This window comes from Sturnira hondurensis, unplaced genomic scaffold (genome assembly GCF_014824575.4).
Source record: "Sturnira hondurensis isolate 20B ecotype Veracruz unplaced genomic scaffold, ASM1482457v3 Scaffold0006829, whole genome shotgun sequence".
NCBI lineage: Eukaryota > Metazoa > Chordata > Mammalia > Chiroptera > Phyllostomidae > Sturnira > Sturnira hondurensis.
In genome coordinates this window covers 757,202-774,285 of record NW_028079460.1, presented here as the reverse complement: position 1 = coordinate 774,285, position 17,084 = coordinate 757,202, and the positions used below count along the sequence as shown (strand labels likewise).

The window sequence follows — 17,084 nt, the reverse complement described above, 5'->3', positions numbered from 1 at the left end:
TTCCTTCAAGGCCCAGCCCAGGTCCTCTCAGAAGACTCTAGACATGAAAGGTCACCGATGTGCCCTTAGTGTGGCGCTGCACCACGTCAGCACACTTGTCACACTCCACCTCTCCACAGAGTAGTGGAGGCCAGGCCACCCCTCAACATATACTGTCCATCTCTGTGTCCCCCAGCATTTCTGAGGCCAGTGCCTGGCACAGAACGGTGTCAGTGAAGGCCTGCCTGCAGAGCGTCCTTGGAACTTCAGTGCATGGGTGTAGGTCCTTCCCCTCCAGCAAGTCCCATCTCTTCCCGTCTAGTCTTGAGCTCAGAAGAAATATTTACTTCCTGCGGTGGCCACTGAGGAACCCTGGCCCACTCGCCCTGAAAGGGTGCTAGCAATGCCCAGGCTGGCACGCTCAGCCACCCCTCCCCTGCCAGGAAATCTGCCACTCTCCCGGCTTTGTTGCCCACTCACACGGCACAAAAATAATAGCCCTGCATTTTCCTGCATACTCCATCTTCCCCAGATGGAGACTTACCTCCACCTGACCAATGAAACACAAAACCAGAAGCAGGATGGAGCAGGCCTGGGAACAGCCACGCGGCCCCAGGAGAGCAGAGGACCCCCTGGGTTCTCCCACTCTGACAACGACCCTTCAATGTCAGGCAGAACATCCACCACCCCGCCGCCTCCCATTTGCCAGCATATCGCAGCTGACGAAGCACCCTCTCCACACAGGCTCCCGCTGGGCCCACACCATGGCCCCTTTCCAGACGAGACCCGCCAGAGTAAAAGGCTTGGAGACTGAAGTGAGGAAACCCTACCCTGAGCAGACCTGAACTCAGATCTTCTGACTCCCGGCCCCAGCCCTGGATGACACAGGGCTGCCCCTGAGCGAAGGGTGGGGGAAGGAAGGGGCTAGAAAGCACCGTGAAGCTGATAACCAGCCTGGTCTGCACTCACTTTCGTCCTCGCAACAAGCCTGTGAAAATGAGTCATCCACAGCAGGGTTTCCCAACCTCAGTGCTAACGACATTTGGGGCCCATTTGGGGCCAGTTAATTCTTTGTTGTGGGGACCGTCCTGTGAGTTGTAGAATGTTTAACAGAACCCCTGGAAACTACCCTTACTAGCTAGAACTGGGAAAGAACTTGTCAGAACAGCCGGCTTACTGCAGGTGGGTTCAGCATAGCCTGTCCAGCCTTGGTCCTCAGTTCCTCCCACCCAGGGCTGGCCAACCTCTGCCCAGTGTCTATCCCCGAGATGCCTGGAACATCCTTCCCCCAGCTGCAACGACCAAAAATGTCTGCAGACATTGCTGCGTGTCCCCCTGGGGATCAAATGGCCCAGTTGAGGCCCCTGCTCAAAAGCACCGTTAGACCCCAGGTACGCTGAAAGGCGGGAGAGCCCTCCCACCATTCTTCCTCTGCCCCAGTCAGGCACGAGCTTCTTCCTCTTGTACTCGTGCTACTCACTGGGCACCCTCATCCGACACAGCCTGGATGCTGCCTTCCGCACTGGCTCCTCTGCTCTGGGCAGAATCACCCACCCACGGGCATTCCCTGCCTTCACCACGGGAGGCAGGAGGGAAGCAGTATTTGCTAAGTGTCACGTCCCTGTGCTAAGGTTGAATTAGCTTCACTTCACAAACCCCCTGCAAAGCAGGCACCATCACCCCCACCTGCTCCAGCAGATGGGCAAATGGACTCAGAGATTAGATCACCAAGTCCCACAGACAGGCAGGGTCAGGGTTCAGCTCTGGACCCAAGCCAGAAGGCCCAGACTGCCAAAGCGGGGTGGCCTGGTCAAGAGGTCCCACCCAAGACGTCACCCTCCAGGCCCAGGTCCCAGCACCAGACACTGGTAGGGTCGGGAGAAGACCTTAAAGGCCATTCCTGCACCCTTGCCCCACTCCCCTCCCAACCGCAAAGGAAATGGGTGTGGAGGCTCCCTAATATGGTCCCCGAGAGCCCTGGCTGGTGGACACGAGACTGGGGAATCCCCAGTGGCTGGTCCTCGCCTGCTCCCCACTGTGAGGCCTGGAGGAGGCGGTCACTCCAACCTGTCTGCACTGTGGCATTAATCCCTTCCCCCAGTCCCCGGAGAGCTGAAGTGTGGGAAAATTTAGAATGCATGTCTTCAGAGTTTTGTATTGTTTCAGTAACTTCCCATAAGAGCAGGCTCCCCAGCCATGCTTGGGGACCTTCTGACCGTGTGTGACTCTTCCTAGCCATCAAACTGCTCTGAGGTCAGCCTCCCAGTGACCTATGGAAAGTGAGCACCTTTGGTACAAGAGACACAAATAACTTATTTGAATGTTTTTTTAAAACACGGCCAGCTATGCTGCAACTGTCCTCTGCAATGTGAAGGGAGCCATCCCCATGGCCCAGGGGCCCAGGCAGAAGCTCTGAGTGCCTGGGGCATGCGCTACTCACAGTGTTAAAACTGACACCCTCACACCTGGCAAGTCCTACCCCAGTCTCCCATTTTCTCCCCCAAACTGCTTCTTCCCCAGTCTTCTCCATCCCTGCATTTGCTGGGCCAAAATCTCGGCCTCATCCGTGACTTCCCCTTTCTCTCCTCCCCGCACCCCCGCAACACCACCACAGCCCCACATTCATTTCATCTGTTCGCCCTCCTCCCAAACAGTCTGCGGAGCCAGCCGCCTCTGGCCGCCTCACCGCCCCTACCCGACCATTTCACGGACTCCAAACGCAGGTCAGTGTTTCTGATGGAGACGTCCTGTAAGGTACAGCCAGGCTTCAGAGGCTTAGTGTGAAAACCAGAATGCGAACTATCTCAGTAATTCCTTACACTGATTACATGCTGAAATGGTAATATTTGTACTATTTTAGGTTAAATTAAAGACATTAACGTTAATTTCACATTTCTCCTTTTACTCTCTTCAGTGTGACTGCTGGGCAGCCTAAAACCCCGCACACAGCTTACCCTGTCTCCACCGCCCAGGGCTGTCACAGCCTGCGGGGCGCGGTGTGGTCCCGGTCCACCCCCTGCCACTCTAAACCCCCCCAGAGACCTTCCCGCGGAGTCACCTCCTCAGCAAGGCCTGCCCTGAACACATGTAAAATCATCGGCCCTTCCTCCAAATTCTCTGCCTGTCCCAGCTTCGTTTTTCACATTCATCACCATCTGACAGAATAAATAACTAATGTACATAGTTTACCGTCAGCATTACCTACTAAAATGTAAGGTCCCAGAGGCCAGGGATTTTTGTCTTTTGTGGTTTTTTTCTGATCTGTGGTGCCTAGAATAGTCCTCACACAGAAGAGGTGCACAGTAACCATTTGGTGAATGAACACGTCATCCATTTCCTGCCTGGGCTCCCTGCATGGCTGGAAACTTCCTCAAGGGCAGTGCCAGGCACATAGTAGGAGCTCGATTTGTGGCTGTTGAGTGGCAGGATGACCTGCCACCAGGTCACTGGGGAAACAGAGGCAACTTAGCTGAGTCATCCCATGGAAGGTGAAGGCAACTGCCAGGGTCCCTGAATTGTCACTGTGCCCCTTCCCCCCGACCCTGGCCCCTATCCCCACCCCCAGGAAAGCTACTGGCAGCCCCACAGCCTCGGGTACTTCAGGGGAAGGTACATTTTCTTTCCTTCCCATCAATTTTTATTCTCCCAGTGAGAAGACAAACGTTTCCCCTCTGCCAGAAGGCCCTGAGCCACACTCCTTACATTATAGTAATTAAATCCCCGCTGATAGGAGGGCTCAGGAGCTGACAGGCCTCGTGCCAAGGGCCGGCCTGCAGGGAGGAGGCCATGGGCAGGGAGGCCGGCCAGAAGGGCTGTCCTCTGGGTCTCCTGACAGCGAGAAAACCCCCTTAGCACAACCCGTGCAGGCGGGTTCCACTCGCCTGCCCCAGCCCACCCCTCTTAAACGTGCCCACCGAACAGCAGAGCGTGCTTCAGCCTGGCAGGTCACAGCTCTCTTCCTGCTCACTGCTGAGCTCCAGCCAGTGCCCATGACCCTCCCGTGAGATGGCCAGTGGAGGAATTACCATCACCTCACCTTCACTTTTTCCCATTTTCCAGATGACAAAGCAGAGGCCCAGAAATCACATCTCCCACCCCCACTCCGCGGCCCTGCTCTTCACCACGGTCTTTACTGGTGCCCAACAGGGGCCCAAACTACGCTGATGCTTTACATACGTGGTGTTTCATTTAATCCTCACAACTGCCCTCAAGAGAAGGTTGTGATTACCTCCCAAGAAAGTGGAATCCAAACAGGGAAGCAACTCGCCCAAAGCCCCACAGGCAGCAAACCCAGACGTGTTGTGTTAAAGCCTCTTCTCCCAAAGCCAGGCTATGTTGCATGTATGTAAGAGAGAGGGCAACTGGGAGAGATTCGAGAGATGATGGAAGAAGTGAAGGCGAGATGGACCTCCTGGGAACCAAGGGCAGGGGCACAGGGGGAAGAAACGGGAGACAGTCTCAGGTTCGTGCTTTGAATCCAGGCCCCGTGCATGTGGTTCCATGCCCTATAAAACTCCTCATACCTGTCATTACTTGTTCAACGCCTGCCTCCCCACCAGCCTGTGAGCTCCATGTCTTGCCCAGTGTTGAACCCCAGAGCCAACCAGAAACACCTGTTGGGAAACAGAGGTAAACTGAGGTGGTGGGGGGGCCCAGGGATGGACATGGAAAGGGACCAACAGAGCAGAGGGGACAGTAAGGCACTAGAGTTTGCATGAAACCAGACTAGGGGCAGGAGTGCAGGCCATGCGTCCCAGGGAGACGCCTGCTGGCCAGGCCAGCAAACAGATGGTCGGAGAGCTCAATCCAGCCTTGTGGGTACGGAGTTTACAGAGTTAGGCAATGAGAAAATAAACGATAAAAACAGCCAGCATTAACCAAGCCTTTTACTATGAGCACAGGTCTGGAGACTGAGGTTCTTGGAGCTCAGTTTTCTCGTCGAGGTTGCAGATCCCGGAAGCCGCAGAGCCAGGACAAGAACACCAAAGCGCAAGCCACTGACTGCTCAGCTGGCCCCTGCAGAGCCCACAGGAGCCTGTCCTCAGCCCCAGGGCCCCATCTTCCCTGAAAATATACTCAGGGCTCCAGGAGGGCAGCAACCCTCTGCGTCTAAACCGACGTCCTTCCCCTCTTTCCCTCCAGAGCTCAGCTGAGGCTCTGGGTGAGGCCGACAGTGCAGTGAGGGCGGCACAGTCACGTGGGTGGGGCAGGCCCAGGTGCAGAGCTTCCAGAGCTAGAGCAGCCTTTTGGCTCAAAAGAGCCCAGGTCAGGAGATGATCTGCAAATGCAGGCCTGTCGCACAGGGTTTAGGGCTTTGAGGATGCTCCCGGGTTCTAATCCCAACTCTACTGTTTCCTGGCTGAGACCAGGAAAGTGAAAGGGAGCCTGCTGTGAGAATTAGAATGAGATGAGGAGTGTGAAAGCCCCCAGTAGGCCCTTAGTAAATGTCCGTGTTCTTCCTTTCCCCTACCTATCCCTCTTTTCAGTCCTGAATGAGACTTGGTGTTACTTTTATGGAAAGAGAAAGAAGCTTCCATTTTACGGGAGCAGCGCATTCTGCCAAGCTGCTGGGGACAGAAGCGTTACATATGACCCCAGCCACCCACAAGGAAACCCTCATGAATCGACCTCCAACCTGGACTTATTCTTGGCTCGAATTAACTTCACTTCACCCCTGGGAGATCTTTCCATTGCTGGCACACAGCGTGGGCCCCATCTGGCACCTTGAGCCAAAACGCCCTCCCACCTGGCCCAGCACCGTCGCTCCCCGGGAGCAGGGGGGCACCAGGCCCAGCCACAGCAGGAGAGGCAGGGAATTGTGGGTCCAGCTATGGGACAGCTCATGTGATCCCATGGCTGCTGAGCTCTCAGAGGAAGACACCAAGGCAAAGCCTGCCACAGGCCACCCCGGACTAGAGTCCAGTCGGTGCCATGATGAATCCTTGAAACCCCACTTTCCTGATAAAAAGGCCACCATCAAGGCCACATAGCGAAGCCGTGTACAGCCAGGATTTGAGCCCAGGCCTGTGTTGGAAGCCCGAGCTCTCTGAGGAAGAGTGAGTGGAGAGCAACACATTTCACTGAGGACAGACCCCCTATAGCCGACTTGAGTCCTCAAGGGCTCAGGCCTTTGCGTTGCTGTGATGCGGGGTGGGGCTGCCGCTGGCGTTCAGGGGCTAAAACCCAGAATGCCTGCATTCCAGTTGCTCCTTGCCACTTACAATGCTGAGTGGCCTCAGACAAGTCACATAACTTCTCTGGGCCTTGAGGTCCTGTAAAGAGGATAATGGTTCCTGCCCTGCCTTCCTCCAGAGGTGGGCGGCACATACAGGGGCCCTGGCCACCCAAGCTGGCGCACCTGGTGGGCCTGTCGAGTCTGGCCGTTCAGAGAGGTACGGCACCACACCCCGCCAGATAGGCTACCAGCTTCCCCCAGAGGAGGCCTCCCCTGGGTCATCCCACCAACACCATCCAGCTCTGAGCCCTTCCAAAGGCAGCGGTAACAAGCCAGCACGCTCACCCCAAGCCCTCATCTTGGAGGAAAGTACCATCACCTGTCGGGCAGCTCTGTGCACTCCCACATGTGGGAGCTATTCAGGGGCTGGCTGAGCAAACCAACATCCTTCCCAATGGAAGCCAGGAGAGAGAGAAAATGGCTAAGCCCCAATTTGAGGAAGCAGAAATCTTTTGAAAAACAAGAAAAGGGTCTGCAAAAATCCTTGCTGGAGGAAACTTGCGAGGGTGCAGACAGATGCAAACTCAGCAAAGGTGCAAGGAAGAGCTGCCATTCATTGGCAGTCTGGGATATGCCAGCCGCTGCGCTGGCCCCCCGCCCGGCCATTAGCACGTTTAGTTCTCACCAGATGGTGAATGCCGCCATCTCCTTTCAGAAATGGGGAAGCTGAGGCTCGGAGAGTTTGAGACCCTGACCTTACAGTCACCTGGCATCAAGGGGCTGAGCCAAGATTACCCAAGTGCAGTCTTCCTCCAGCAGATCACCTGCCTGGAGCTAAAAAGCAAACAACAGCTCTTGTGGAGGCCGCAGGACAGTGCCCCAGCTCTCAGCGGCAGGCGGCAGGCGAGGCCCCTTCAGCCCCTGTGGGAATGTCCTTTAGGGCAGCTTTCCCATTCATGTGACACTGAGCACCCTGCCTGTCCCTTAAGAAAAATGCCAAACAAGCTGACTCTAAAATAACAGATGCCAATTTGCATCTTATTTCACACATCATTTGCATGTTGTTCACTTAGTGTCACCAAGGCTCTGCTCAGAATACGACTCTGGTTACCTTGCCACTGGGCCTTGTGAAAAAAACATGGCCTCCACGCAAGGCCTGCCCTGATCCCCTGGCATGTCCCTCCCCTGCCCACAGCCCTTTGGCCCCTTAGCACCAGGTGGGAAGTTACCACCTATCGCAGCAGGAGGGGTACAGAGAAGCTGGATTCACAAGCCCCCACAACCCTTCGAATTCAAGGAGGTACCCTCTGCAAGCCTTGAAGACATGAGAAAGTCCTAGCATTTCTTTTCCTCCCTGGTCTATCCTGAACCGCCTCTGGTGGCCCTCTCCCACTGTCCCATGCTCCAGCTTCTCTGCCTGATCGTTGTTTGTCCCCAGCCGTCCTCTAGGTCTCACTGCCTCTGGCCTGGCTTCCTGGGCTCCTTTCTGTGCTCTGCCCACCTGTTCCGTTCCCATGCCCACACCCACGAGCTGTGTCAAGACCACAGAGTGCTGACTTCGAGTGTAGAACAACTGGGTCCCCCGAGGTAGGAAGGCTCCAGACGCCCAGGCCAGATGGCCCCACCTTCCAGGGCACACCCTGCCTCTCGCTCAATGTGCTGACTCACCCCCAGGGACCTGTCCAGAAACGTGACAGGGGCGCCTTGCCACCACCCAAAGTGAGGCCATTTGATTTTGTGAGAAAGGGGGCATGCTCCTCACGTGCTCGCCTCTCCCAGAGCCTCTCCCACACCACCTATGTGGGACGGTGGCCTGTGCATCTGTGCTCCCCTGCGGTCCTCGGGGTGGCTGTGGTAACAGCAGTGGCACTGGCCTCATAAAAGCAAAAGCTGGCAGACATCAAGGGTCACTGTGTGTCCAGCTTTGTAGTAGGTGCTACGCCATAGGCAGGGGCTATGATTCTCCCTGGGGAACAGGCTTCAAAGTCAGTCACCCCCTCAGGACTCACCACGACAGGCTGCCGACTGTGCCAACTAAGATCGAGTCTTGGAGAAGAACAGCATCAGGGCCTAAGGGTGCAGAACTGATATCAATTAACTATTGAATTACCCCGTGCCCTCACTGCGGCGCCAGTGTTTCGTTCTCCACTCAGAAACCCCAGGGATGAGACCAGCCCCAGCAACTTCCCAGGCTCCTCTTCCCTCCCACCCTGCCCTGCCCATGCCACATGCCCAGAACAACCCAGCTCCACTCCCTGCCCACTCTGCCCCCTTCCCCGGCTCCCAACATTCCCACAGACAGTAAGGGCCCCTGCCCATGACCCTCTCATCTGGTCTGATGATCCTTCAGGGGCCACTTGCCACCTACAGGGAGCCTTCCCAGTGTTTGGAATCATGGACTCCTTCTGCAGTCTTTCCAACACTATCACCAGAAACCGCAGCCCAGCCTGGGTGGATGGCTCCCAGGTGCGGGCCTGACTCCTGTTAAGAACACGAGCTTGAGGACGATGCTACCGTCTCGGCAAAGGAGCAGGACATGTGCATGCAAGGGGAGTCCGAAAGCTTTGGGGCGAGAAGGGAATTCAGCATCAGAGCCTGACCTCACTGTTCGGCTAGAGAAACAAAGGCCCAGCAAGGTGAAGGGGCTTGAGAAACGCTCTCACTGACCACTGGCGACAGAGCTAAACAAGCCTCATGCCAAGGAACTGGGAAACTGGGACTCCAGGATGAGGAGAAAATTCTAGAACCAGGGATGGAGAAGTCCTTGGAGATTACCTTACTCAAGCCCTAGCAGAAAGACAAGCCCTGTACTGAAGACTTGAGCTCTGGTTCCAGAACCATCTCTCCTAAGATGGACACCAGGAGTAAGTGACTCAACCTCTCTGTGGCTCAGTCTCCTCATCTGTGAGTTACAGCTGCTGTTCCACCTCCCAGGGTCACGGCGGGTCCTGAGGGACAACAGCATGAAAATACCTGGTGGGATGTAAGTGCTGGGCTGGAGAAAGAGAGGCCCCAGAGCTGTGTGCAGAAGTGTCCCCCTCAGTCTGGGGCCTGTGGGCTCGCTGGGGCTGGGGCTGGGGGAGACCCTGCACTGGTCCAGGCCTCTGAAGATGGACTCCTGTGCTCTCCGCAACGCCGACCCCTACCCCGTTGCAGCTTTGCCAGCACCGCTCCAGGGCAGGCAGCCTCACCAGACCCCCGAGTGCTGACCTCGGGCCTGTCCACGTCTCACCCTGGACCCAAGCTGTTCCCAGAGCCCCCCTTACCCTGACCACCCCCTCAGGACACTGTCTTTTCTGGGGGCCTGCATTGGCCTCTCCCAGCCTCCATCAAGCCCTATCTCTCGGTAAAGTTCCCTGTGTCCCATTGTTCCACGTTGCTGGTCTCCAGCCCGTAAACCCTGAGTGTCTCTCCAAAGGATGCTAAGTGATCTGTCCAGCAGCAGCAGGTGAGGAAAAGGCCTGCACTGGGTCTCAAGTGAGCCTGGGCTTTCGGCCCCGCGCAGTCACCCACCAGCAGCATTGGCTTGACGCAGTGACTTCATCTGCAAAGGAGGCCTTGACGGCCACCTACTTCCACAACTCCCCAGTGCAGAGCTGATCCAGGGCTTCACCAATGGCCCCTGCCTTCCCTCTCCTGCAGCCTTTACAGGGCCCGGATGCAGAGCGGTCCCTGCCCCCACCCTGCTCCCCTCCTTCCTCAGCGGAGCTCCTGGGGGTGGAATGACAGGGGCGGAGGGGCACCTGAAAACCCATTAGCCTCCTCCGGACTTCCCTCACCAGAAAAAAGACACAAGAATTTTCCTCCCCACAGCTCCTGAGAACAGCATGGTCTCAGAACTCTCCACCCTCATTATTTAAAGAGAAATAGGTGGCTTTCTTCTTTTGCTCTCTCTCCCTTTGGGGTTTTGAAAGAAAGAAGAAAAACAGCTACAAACGAACACATCGGTCTGCCTGCCACCCGGCCGAGTGACCCGGGTCCCGTCAGTGCGCAGCCGCCCCCCACAGTCCCTGCTCTCACTCCCTCTCAGTTGCTCTCACACACTCATTTTCTCCTCCAAATGTGCCTTACGAGAAACTGCAACAAACCGAAGCTTTCTGTTCTGATTTCACGTTTCCATCTGGGCCCCAGCTTTACCACTGAGGTTACTCAAATCTTTCGTTTTGTCTTTCTTTACCTTATGCGACTTGGAGCAGGTCTCTGGACCACAACCTCACAAGAAGGCTCACTGAGGGACCTAGAAGGCCATGGCCAGCTTCCTAATTAGCCTGCACAGCAGATAAATGCCCCAGCAATGATGCCGGAGCCCCAGCAGGCAGGCAACACTGCCTGTGGGGAAGGGAAGTCCGGGTGCGTTATGAAGTCTTTCCCTGGGACAGTTATAAACAGTGTGATGACCCGCAGAGGGGAAGCACATATAAAAGTTAGCCATCCCCTCTGTGGGCTACAAACGGCTGACTCACGGCAGACTGTCCACAAGGCTATAAATAAAGTTGCCACCACCCTGGATAGGAGAAGGGCCTCGTTTTCTCCGTCCCAGAGCCACACTCGCCCTCCCTGGGCCTAAGACCCTCCGTGTGACCTGTGAAGATAAAACCTATGCCTGGGGGCCCTTGGCACCTGGCTCCCAGGCTCCTGCCTGTAGCCAGTGGCTTGTGAAGAGTTTCCTGCCTTCTGCTACTCTGTCCCGGGGACCACCCCACAGAGAGGGCCCAGGAATAGGGGTCTGCCTTTTCCCTGCTTTTACCACATGCCCGGCAAGTACCTTGAGGCATCTCCTCCCAAACGTCAAACGTTCCCAACAGCCACCCACTACCCTACATTAGCTCCTGGGCTGGCAGGAGGTGAGGCCACTCACCCTGCTGCTCTGCCTTCCTGCAGCCAAGACCTCTCTGAGCCGGAGGGCAGGGATCAAAGGAGCTAGGACCAGGCTGGAGGCTGGGATAGACTCACTGACCTCTACGAGCTGGCCCTAAGGGACCCCATTCCTCTTTGAAGAGTGAGTGGCCGGGGGACCACGCTCCCTGGCCACGCAGAGAAGCCAGTCCTTTCCAGGGCAGCTTCCCATAAGGGGGTCTGAAAATAGAAGAGTAACTAGAGATGAGAAAGGACGCCACGCATGGGATAGAGAGGACAGCCAGGTAGGACCGGCACCCCAGCCCCTCTGCCCATAGCCCAGGTGACCCCAGGAACCAGGCCAGCCAGGGGGAGCAGGCAGAGCAGAGGGGCAAGAAGTTGGTGGGGCAGGCAGGGGAGGGCACAGGGCAGAGAACCCGCTCTGCCTGGGAAGTGAAGCTCGGATGGACTGCGAGAACAGGGGTGGGAAAGTGCTTCCAGGTTGTGCCAAACTGGAACCAGAGAGCTGCCTGCTGGCCCAGCAGCCCCAGCCTCCTCTGAGATGACTCCACACCCTGAGGCCTCTGAGAAACAATGTCCACCCTTGACTGGCCATCTGGACAGACTGAAGAGAGGTGCCAGATCAGCAGCCAGAGGGACAGCAGGGTGGGGTCCAGGAGTCCACAGGGTGGGGAGGACAAGGAGGACCGACAGGGCCTAGCCCCAGCTCTCTCCCNAGTACTTCCAGGTTGTGCCAAACTGGAACCAGAGAGCTGCCTGCTGGCCCAGCAGCCCCAGCCTCCTCTGAGATGACTCCACACCCTGAGGCCTCTGAGAAACAATGTCCACCCTTGACTGGCCATCTGGACAGACTGAAGAGAGGTGCCAGATCAGCAGCCAGAGAGACAGCAGGGTGGGGTCCAGGAGTCCGCAGCCTGGGGAGGACAAGGAGGACCGACAGGGCCTAGCCCCAGCTCTCTCCCCATCCGTGGAGAGAACACAGCAGGCAGGGTAAGGCAACGGAGAGGGTGTGCCTCAAACCAGCTCTGGGAGAAAACAAAGAATGCCAAGAAGGACCCTAAGTCCCCACTGTCCCACTCCCAACTAGCACCGACACAGTAGAGACAATGTCACTAAGATTTCTCAACAAGCTCCCTCAACCTGGCCACGTCAGGATGTCTTAGCCCTCAGAGTAAACTCCGCTATTAGAAACACACGGACAAACCTGGAGCCCTCATTGAGTTCAGGGTGAGTCTGGAACCTCCGGGAGCCTGCTGGGGCCATCTCTGGCACTTCCCTGCAGCGTGGCCTCACAGCCCTGGGTGTGAGAGTGAGCAGCTCTCCTGCCACCCGAGCCCGCCTTAGCCCATCTTCCTGCCCCTGTCACCACCTACAGCTCGTGAAGGGGAAGCCAGGAGGGCTCTGTCCCGGTTTCTTACCTCCTCTCTCTGGCTTCCTTTTGCATTAACTTTGGATGCGCTCAGGGACATGCTGTGTTCCTCTCAAGAGAGCCAGCCAGGCCTCGTGGTGAATTCCTTCCCCGGCAATAGATGCCAGTCAAAGGCAGGCAAACAGGCAGGCAAACAGGCAGGCCGCAGCTCCATGGGAAACGGCAGAGAACTTCGGAGAGCAGCAGCTCAGAAACACGGTTAGGGAGCTGCCACGGTTGGTGCAGAATGACCCAATCTGACTAGGGGGCCTGCAGTCACCCCATCCATCCTCCTGCTTCCAGACACAGAAAGCTCCCCAGCAAAAGAAACCATCCCACCCCGGGTCTGCTAGCGACTCTGAGTGCTTGCGATTGGTGGTTCTTCGTTCTCACCCAAACCCTCCTGTTTTCTCCACAAAGCAGGGAACAGACATTCACCCTCACCACCACAGGCCCATGTGGAGGAATGGCTGCCAGAGAGAAGACTAGTCCCTTCTCAGAACCTGTCCCTCCAAGATACGACTTCTCCCTCCAACAACAAGTCTTAGTTCCCAGTCTGTTCAGGCCCCAACCAAGGCAGGAGCCTGAGATGGGTAACAGGAAAAAGACATTTCTTTTTCTCTCACCAGTGTCATCATTACTAACAATAACAATAGTCCCGTTTGTTAGTCCAGCTCACTTCTCCCCACGTGTCGACTGGGTACACAGGCTCACAGAAACTACATGGCTTGTGCAAGACCACACAGCTGCGAGTGGCAGAGCTGAGACTCGAACTTCAGTCTGATTCTTTGAAATGATCCTATCTGCCTCCAGAAGAGAGGGCTAGCTACCTTCCTCCCTCCTGGATCCACAGGGCCTGACACAGAAGACACACAGAGAGTGCTTGTTTCTGAATGACTCAGTGTGTGGATGGACTGGGCTAACGAGCGGGAGAGCAGGTTACAGTGAGTCCTGCTGATCACAGCCAGTACCAACCCCGAGGCACAGGAAGGAGCCGCCTCACCAGCTGAGGCAAACCGGACTTTCCTAGGTGCTGCCCGTCTGAGCTGCCATCAGCCAGAGGGTCAGCGATTTAGAAATGGGTGACACCTGGCCCCTTGGATCACGTCACCTGTCCTTCACACGGGAGCCTGCTTTCTCCTACTCTCCCTGAACATCACCTGCTCCAGCCCCTTCCTCCCCCGCAGCAGCCCCCCCATTGCAAGAAGATGAATGTGCACAGACCAATGCACTGGGGGCTGTCTCTAGGAAGAGCTCTGACCATGGGGCTCACTGAAGGAGGAGGCACGGTCTCACCCCTTCCCCTCACACCCAGCACTTGGGCCATCAGCGGCTTCCCAGCAAGAGCTCGTGTGCTGAGGGCGGCGGCCACGGGAGGGGGCAGCCCCTCTCCCTGTGTGCCTGGAGGGAGGGGTGGTTCTGAGAAGGCAGCGAGCGGAAGGATCTGCAGCCTCAGAGGCTCCTTACTGGGGATGACTAAGTGAGCTGTGCTTCCAGGGGAAGCCCCACTCGCCTCTGCACGCTTGAGGGGTTCGAATCCTCGAGCTGTTTCGATGAAGGCTGCTTCTAGGAGCTGCTCTGCCCAGCAGCCCCCTTTGAGCAGCCCCGTTCCCAGCAGAACCCCCCACCTGGAAGTCCTGGCCCTGGCTAAGAGGTCATCTGACAGGTCCGCCCCAGCCGTTTCCAGAAGGACCAAGTTTGCCCATCCCCTGTTAGAACTCGAGGCTGGGAATGGGGGAAATCCGATCAGCACCTCCTAGGTTTTAGCGGCTGGATTTCAACAAGGAATGTGACAGTCTCGCGGCAGCTGTGCCCGGCCTGAAACAAGCTCTATTTGAAACCTCCAACAGCTGAGCCCCTCCCAGCTACCGGCGGGCGGCCCAGCCACCCCCTGCCCAAAATGACAAATAAGTGAGAAATGCAAGCAACAAGGAAGCACCCATACACACACACACAATCACACGTGCACACATACACACACCCCAACAAACTGGGGGTGAGGGGTAGATGAGAAAAACCTACTTGTCCCAAGACTCCCCCTGTCTCCAAGCCTCGGAGCCCACAGCAGGCGGAGCAGGAACAGAAACCCACCTTCCTCAGTCCCCACTGCTTCGGAGGACACGATTTCCAAGCCCCCTCTGGGAGGGAACCCCATCCTCCGCCTTGGCTGGACTGAGGCGGGAGCAGTGGGGACAGCTCCCCCGCTACCGCGGGCGCTGCCGGTCTCCATTGGCGCGCGCTCACACACTCGCGCACACACTCAGCCTTATTTATCCCGAGAGAAGGAGCTGGGGTGGGAGGGAGAACCGGGCCGAGCTCGGGAGCGGGCTCTCGGGAAGCCCAGGAAGCCTTGCCATCCCATCCGAAGGAGAGGCCCTACCCCCGCCCCCCAGGCTGGTGCCAAGGTGGCGCCCATCTGCTCTACCCGGGGAACACCTGTAGCCATTTTTATCAGGGGATGTTTATGAGGCAGCAACGGGTTTATTCTGAGTCCTCTTTCCTGAGGGAAAGGACCGCTGACTTCCTCCACCTGTATTTTTACCCCAGGCCTCAGGAGACTCAGGTCACTGGTGCTTTTTTGATTTCGCCTTAAGTCTCTCAAAGACAAGGAGGGAATCAGAAACTTGGGAAGAGAGGGGGCAGACAGAGAGAGAGGAGACTGGCATGGAATCCCCACCCCCCACCCAGACATTTATTTCTGTTTTATCCTCGGGAAAATGGAGTGGAGGGAGGAGGAGAGGAGAGGAGGGGAAGTCACAGGAACCGGCAAGCACATCAAGGCGGAGAGAGTGTAATTAATTGGTGCGTTAAGCTCCTGGGTAATGCTTTAGTATGGGTGAGCCAGGAGGAGAAATGATTTCTCAGAAGGGATTCTTTAATCCTCCCTAACACGGAGTCTGCAAATTAGACACAGTGCATGGGGATGTCCCCCACCAAGAAAGCGAGGAATGAATTCTCCCAGGATTAAGAAGGAAAACCATGGGAAGTTCAAGTGTCCAATATAACTGAGTAACCACCTCTCCCCCACCACCACCACCTCTCTCCCCAATCTCTCTCTCCCTCTCTGTACCTGTATATTCCTTTTGTTCAAGGTATAAAGAGAAACCGCAACTCCTACCTTTGAGTACAAACCCCAAGAGAGCTCGGTCTCTATCACCATAACAACAATTCCAAACATCCCAAAAATCAGAGCATAGTCACTCAGTCGCTTTCTCTTTTCAAACAGGGCCCTCCTGTGTCCCAGCTTATAGCCAATGTTTTGGTTTTTCCGCTTGTTGGCTTTGGGGAAGGTGGTGCTGCTGGGGGTGGTGCCGGCGTGCTGGTGGTTGTGGGTGGCGTTGGGGTGATGGAGCAGGGTCTGGTGGGCATGGTTGTCCTCCCGGGAGGAGATGACAATCTCCGGGGGGTTGCTGGGGCTGAAGAGCTGTAGGGGTTGGCTCTCAGGCTCAGCCTCGATGAGGTTCCTCCGGGAGGCGCTGAGGCGGCTGAGGGGCTTCATGACCCCACCACTGTACTTGCAGGAGCTCATGGCAATCTCTGTGAAGGGGTTGCTGTCCCGCCGGTGCACCAGGGGGCTGGCCTGCCTGTGCCGGCCGCCTCCACCAGGCCCACTTGTGGCTGTGGAACTTGGAGAGTGGCCAAGCAAGTGGTCATTGAGATTGAGCTGGCTGCCTTGCCTGGAGGAAGGGTGGAGGATGGCGGTGGAGTTGGACAAAGGGGGGGCCCTGAAAGCAGTGGGAGAGGAGTGCAGCAGGCCAGGGTGGACGGGCTGGCCCTGGAGTTGGGTGAGCTGAGACAAGGGATGCGGTGGTGGCTGCTGCTGCTGCTGCTGCTGCTGCTGCTGCTGCTGCTGTGGCTGCTGCTGCTGCTGCTGCTGCTGAGGCTGCAACAGGGGTCCTGGGGGCTGCTGGGGGGCTGCTGGTGGTGCTGGCAGTGGTGGTGGCGGCTGCTGCTGCTGCTGTTGCTGCTCATCCCCGGAGGATGGACAGGGGCACTTGGGGTCTTCATCCAGGTCCCCCACCCCTGAGTCATGGAAGTGCCCAGAAGTGTCCATCTTGGGGCCTGGCTGGATTCCCTGCAGTGCAACCCCCAACCCCAAAGCCACCCTTGCTCCAGAGATGTCCTCAAAGAGAGCCAGGCATCCAAGCTCCCCACCAGAGTGTCTTGGCTCCAGTCCTCTCTCTGTGGCTTGCTCCGGCTCTCTGGGGCTGCTTGGAGTCCAGACGCTTCCAGTCAAAAATGCATTGTACTGGGCAGGAAGGGAGGGCAGGAGAGGAGCTTGGAGAAAGAAGAGGGGAGAAAGAACTGTCTCAGGAGGTGGTCCTCTAGGAGCTTGCGAGGCCAGGCTCAGCTTCACTCCTCGCTGGCTCAATAGCTTTGCTCTCCTCCTCCTGCCACTGTTATATTGCAAGCCCAGCCCACTTATTAGCAGCTGGTCTCATTGGCTTGGCTTAACTCTCCCACCACCTCCTAACTCCGCCCTCCTTATAGGCTCCTCCCTAGAGGAGGGGCCTGCCACCCTCAGCTTCCAGCCCCGCGGCCACAGAAGGAAGACTGGGAACTGTAGTTTCCGCTCCCCACATGGGAGCTAAGCAACTGCCCTCTTCCTCCGACAGGTAGAAACCCGGAGCCCACGACTATAAGGGATGTACGCGGCACGCGAGC

General features: G+C 56.9%; 1 protein-coding gene across 8 annotated transcripts in view; it reads right to left on the bottom strand.

Annotated features, from left to right (window-relative positions):
* Positions 1 to 16,777, bottom strand: part of KCNN3 (potassium calcium-activated channel subfamily N member 3) — a 140,426-nt gene extending 123,649 nt beyond the window's left edge. For 5 of the 8 annotated variants that reach the window (XR_005067178.1, XR_005067179.1, XM_037050631.1 and 2 more), the window contains exon 1: positions 15,538 to 16,777. Coding sequence is in view for 4 of the 8 variants with exons in the window: in XM_037050631.1 (XP_036906526.1) it covers positions 15,538 to 16,473 (936 nt within the window). In the remaining 4 variants the exon portion in view is untranslated. Of the gene's footprint in view, positions 1 to 12,429; positions 12,560 to 14,047; positions 14,195 to 14,510; positions 14,671 to 15,537 lie in introns of those variants that run through there. The other 3 variants (XM_037050637.1, XM_037050636.1, XM_037050635.1) reach the window with 3 other exon arrangements.
* Positions 16,778 to 17,084: the final 307 nt, after the last annotated feature.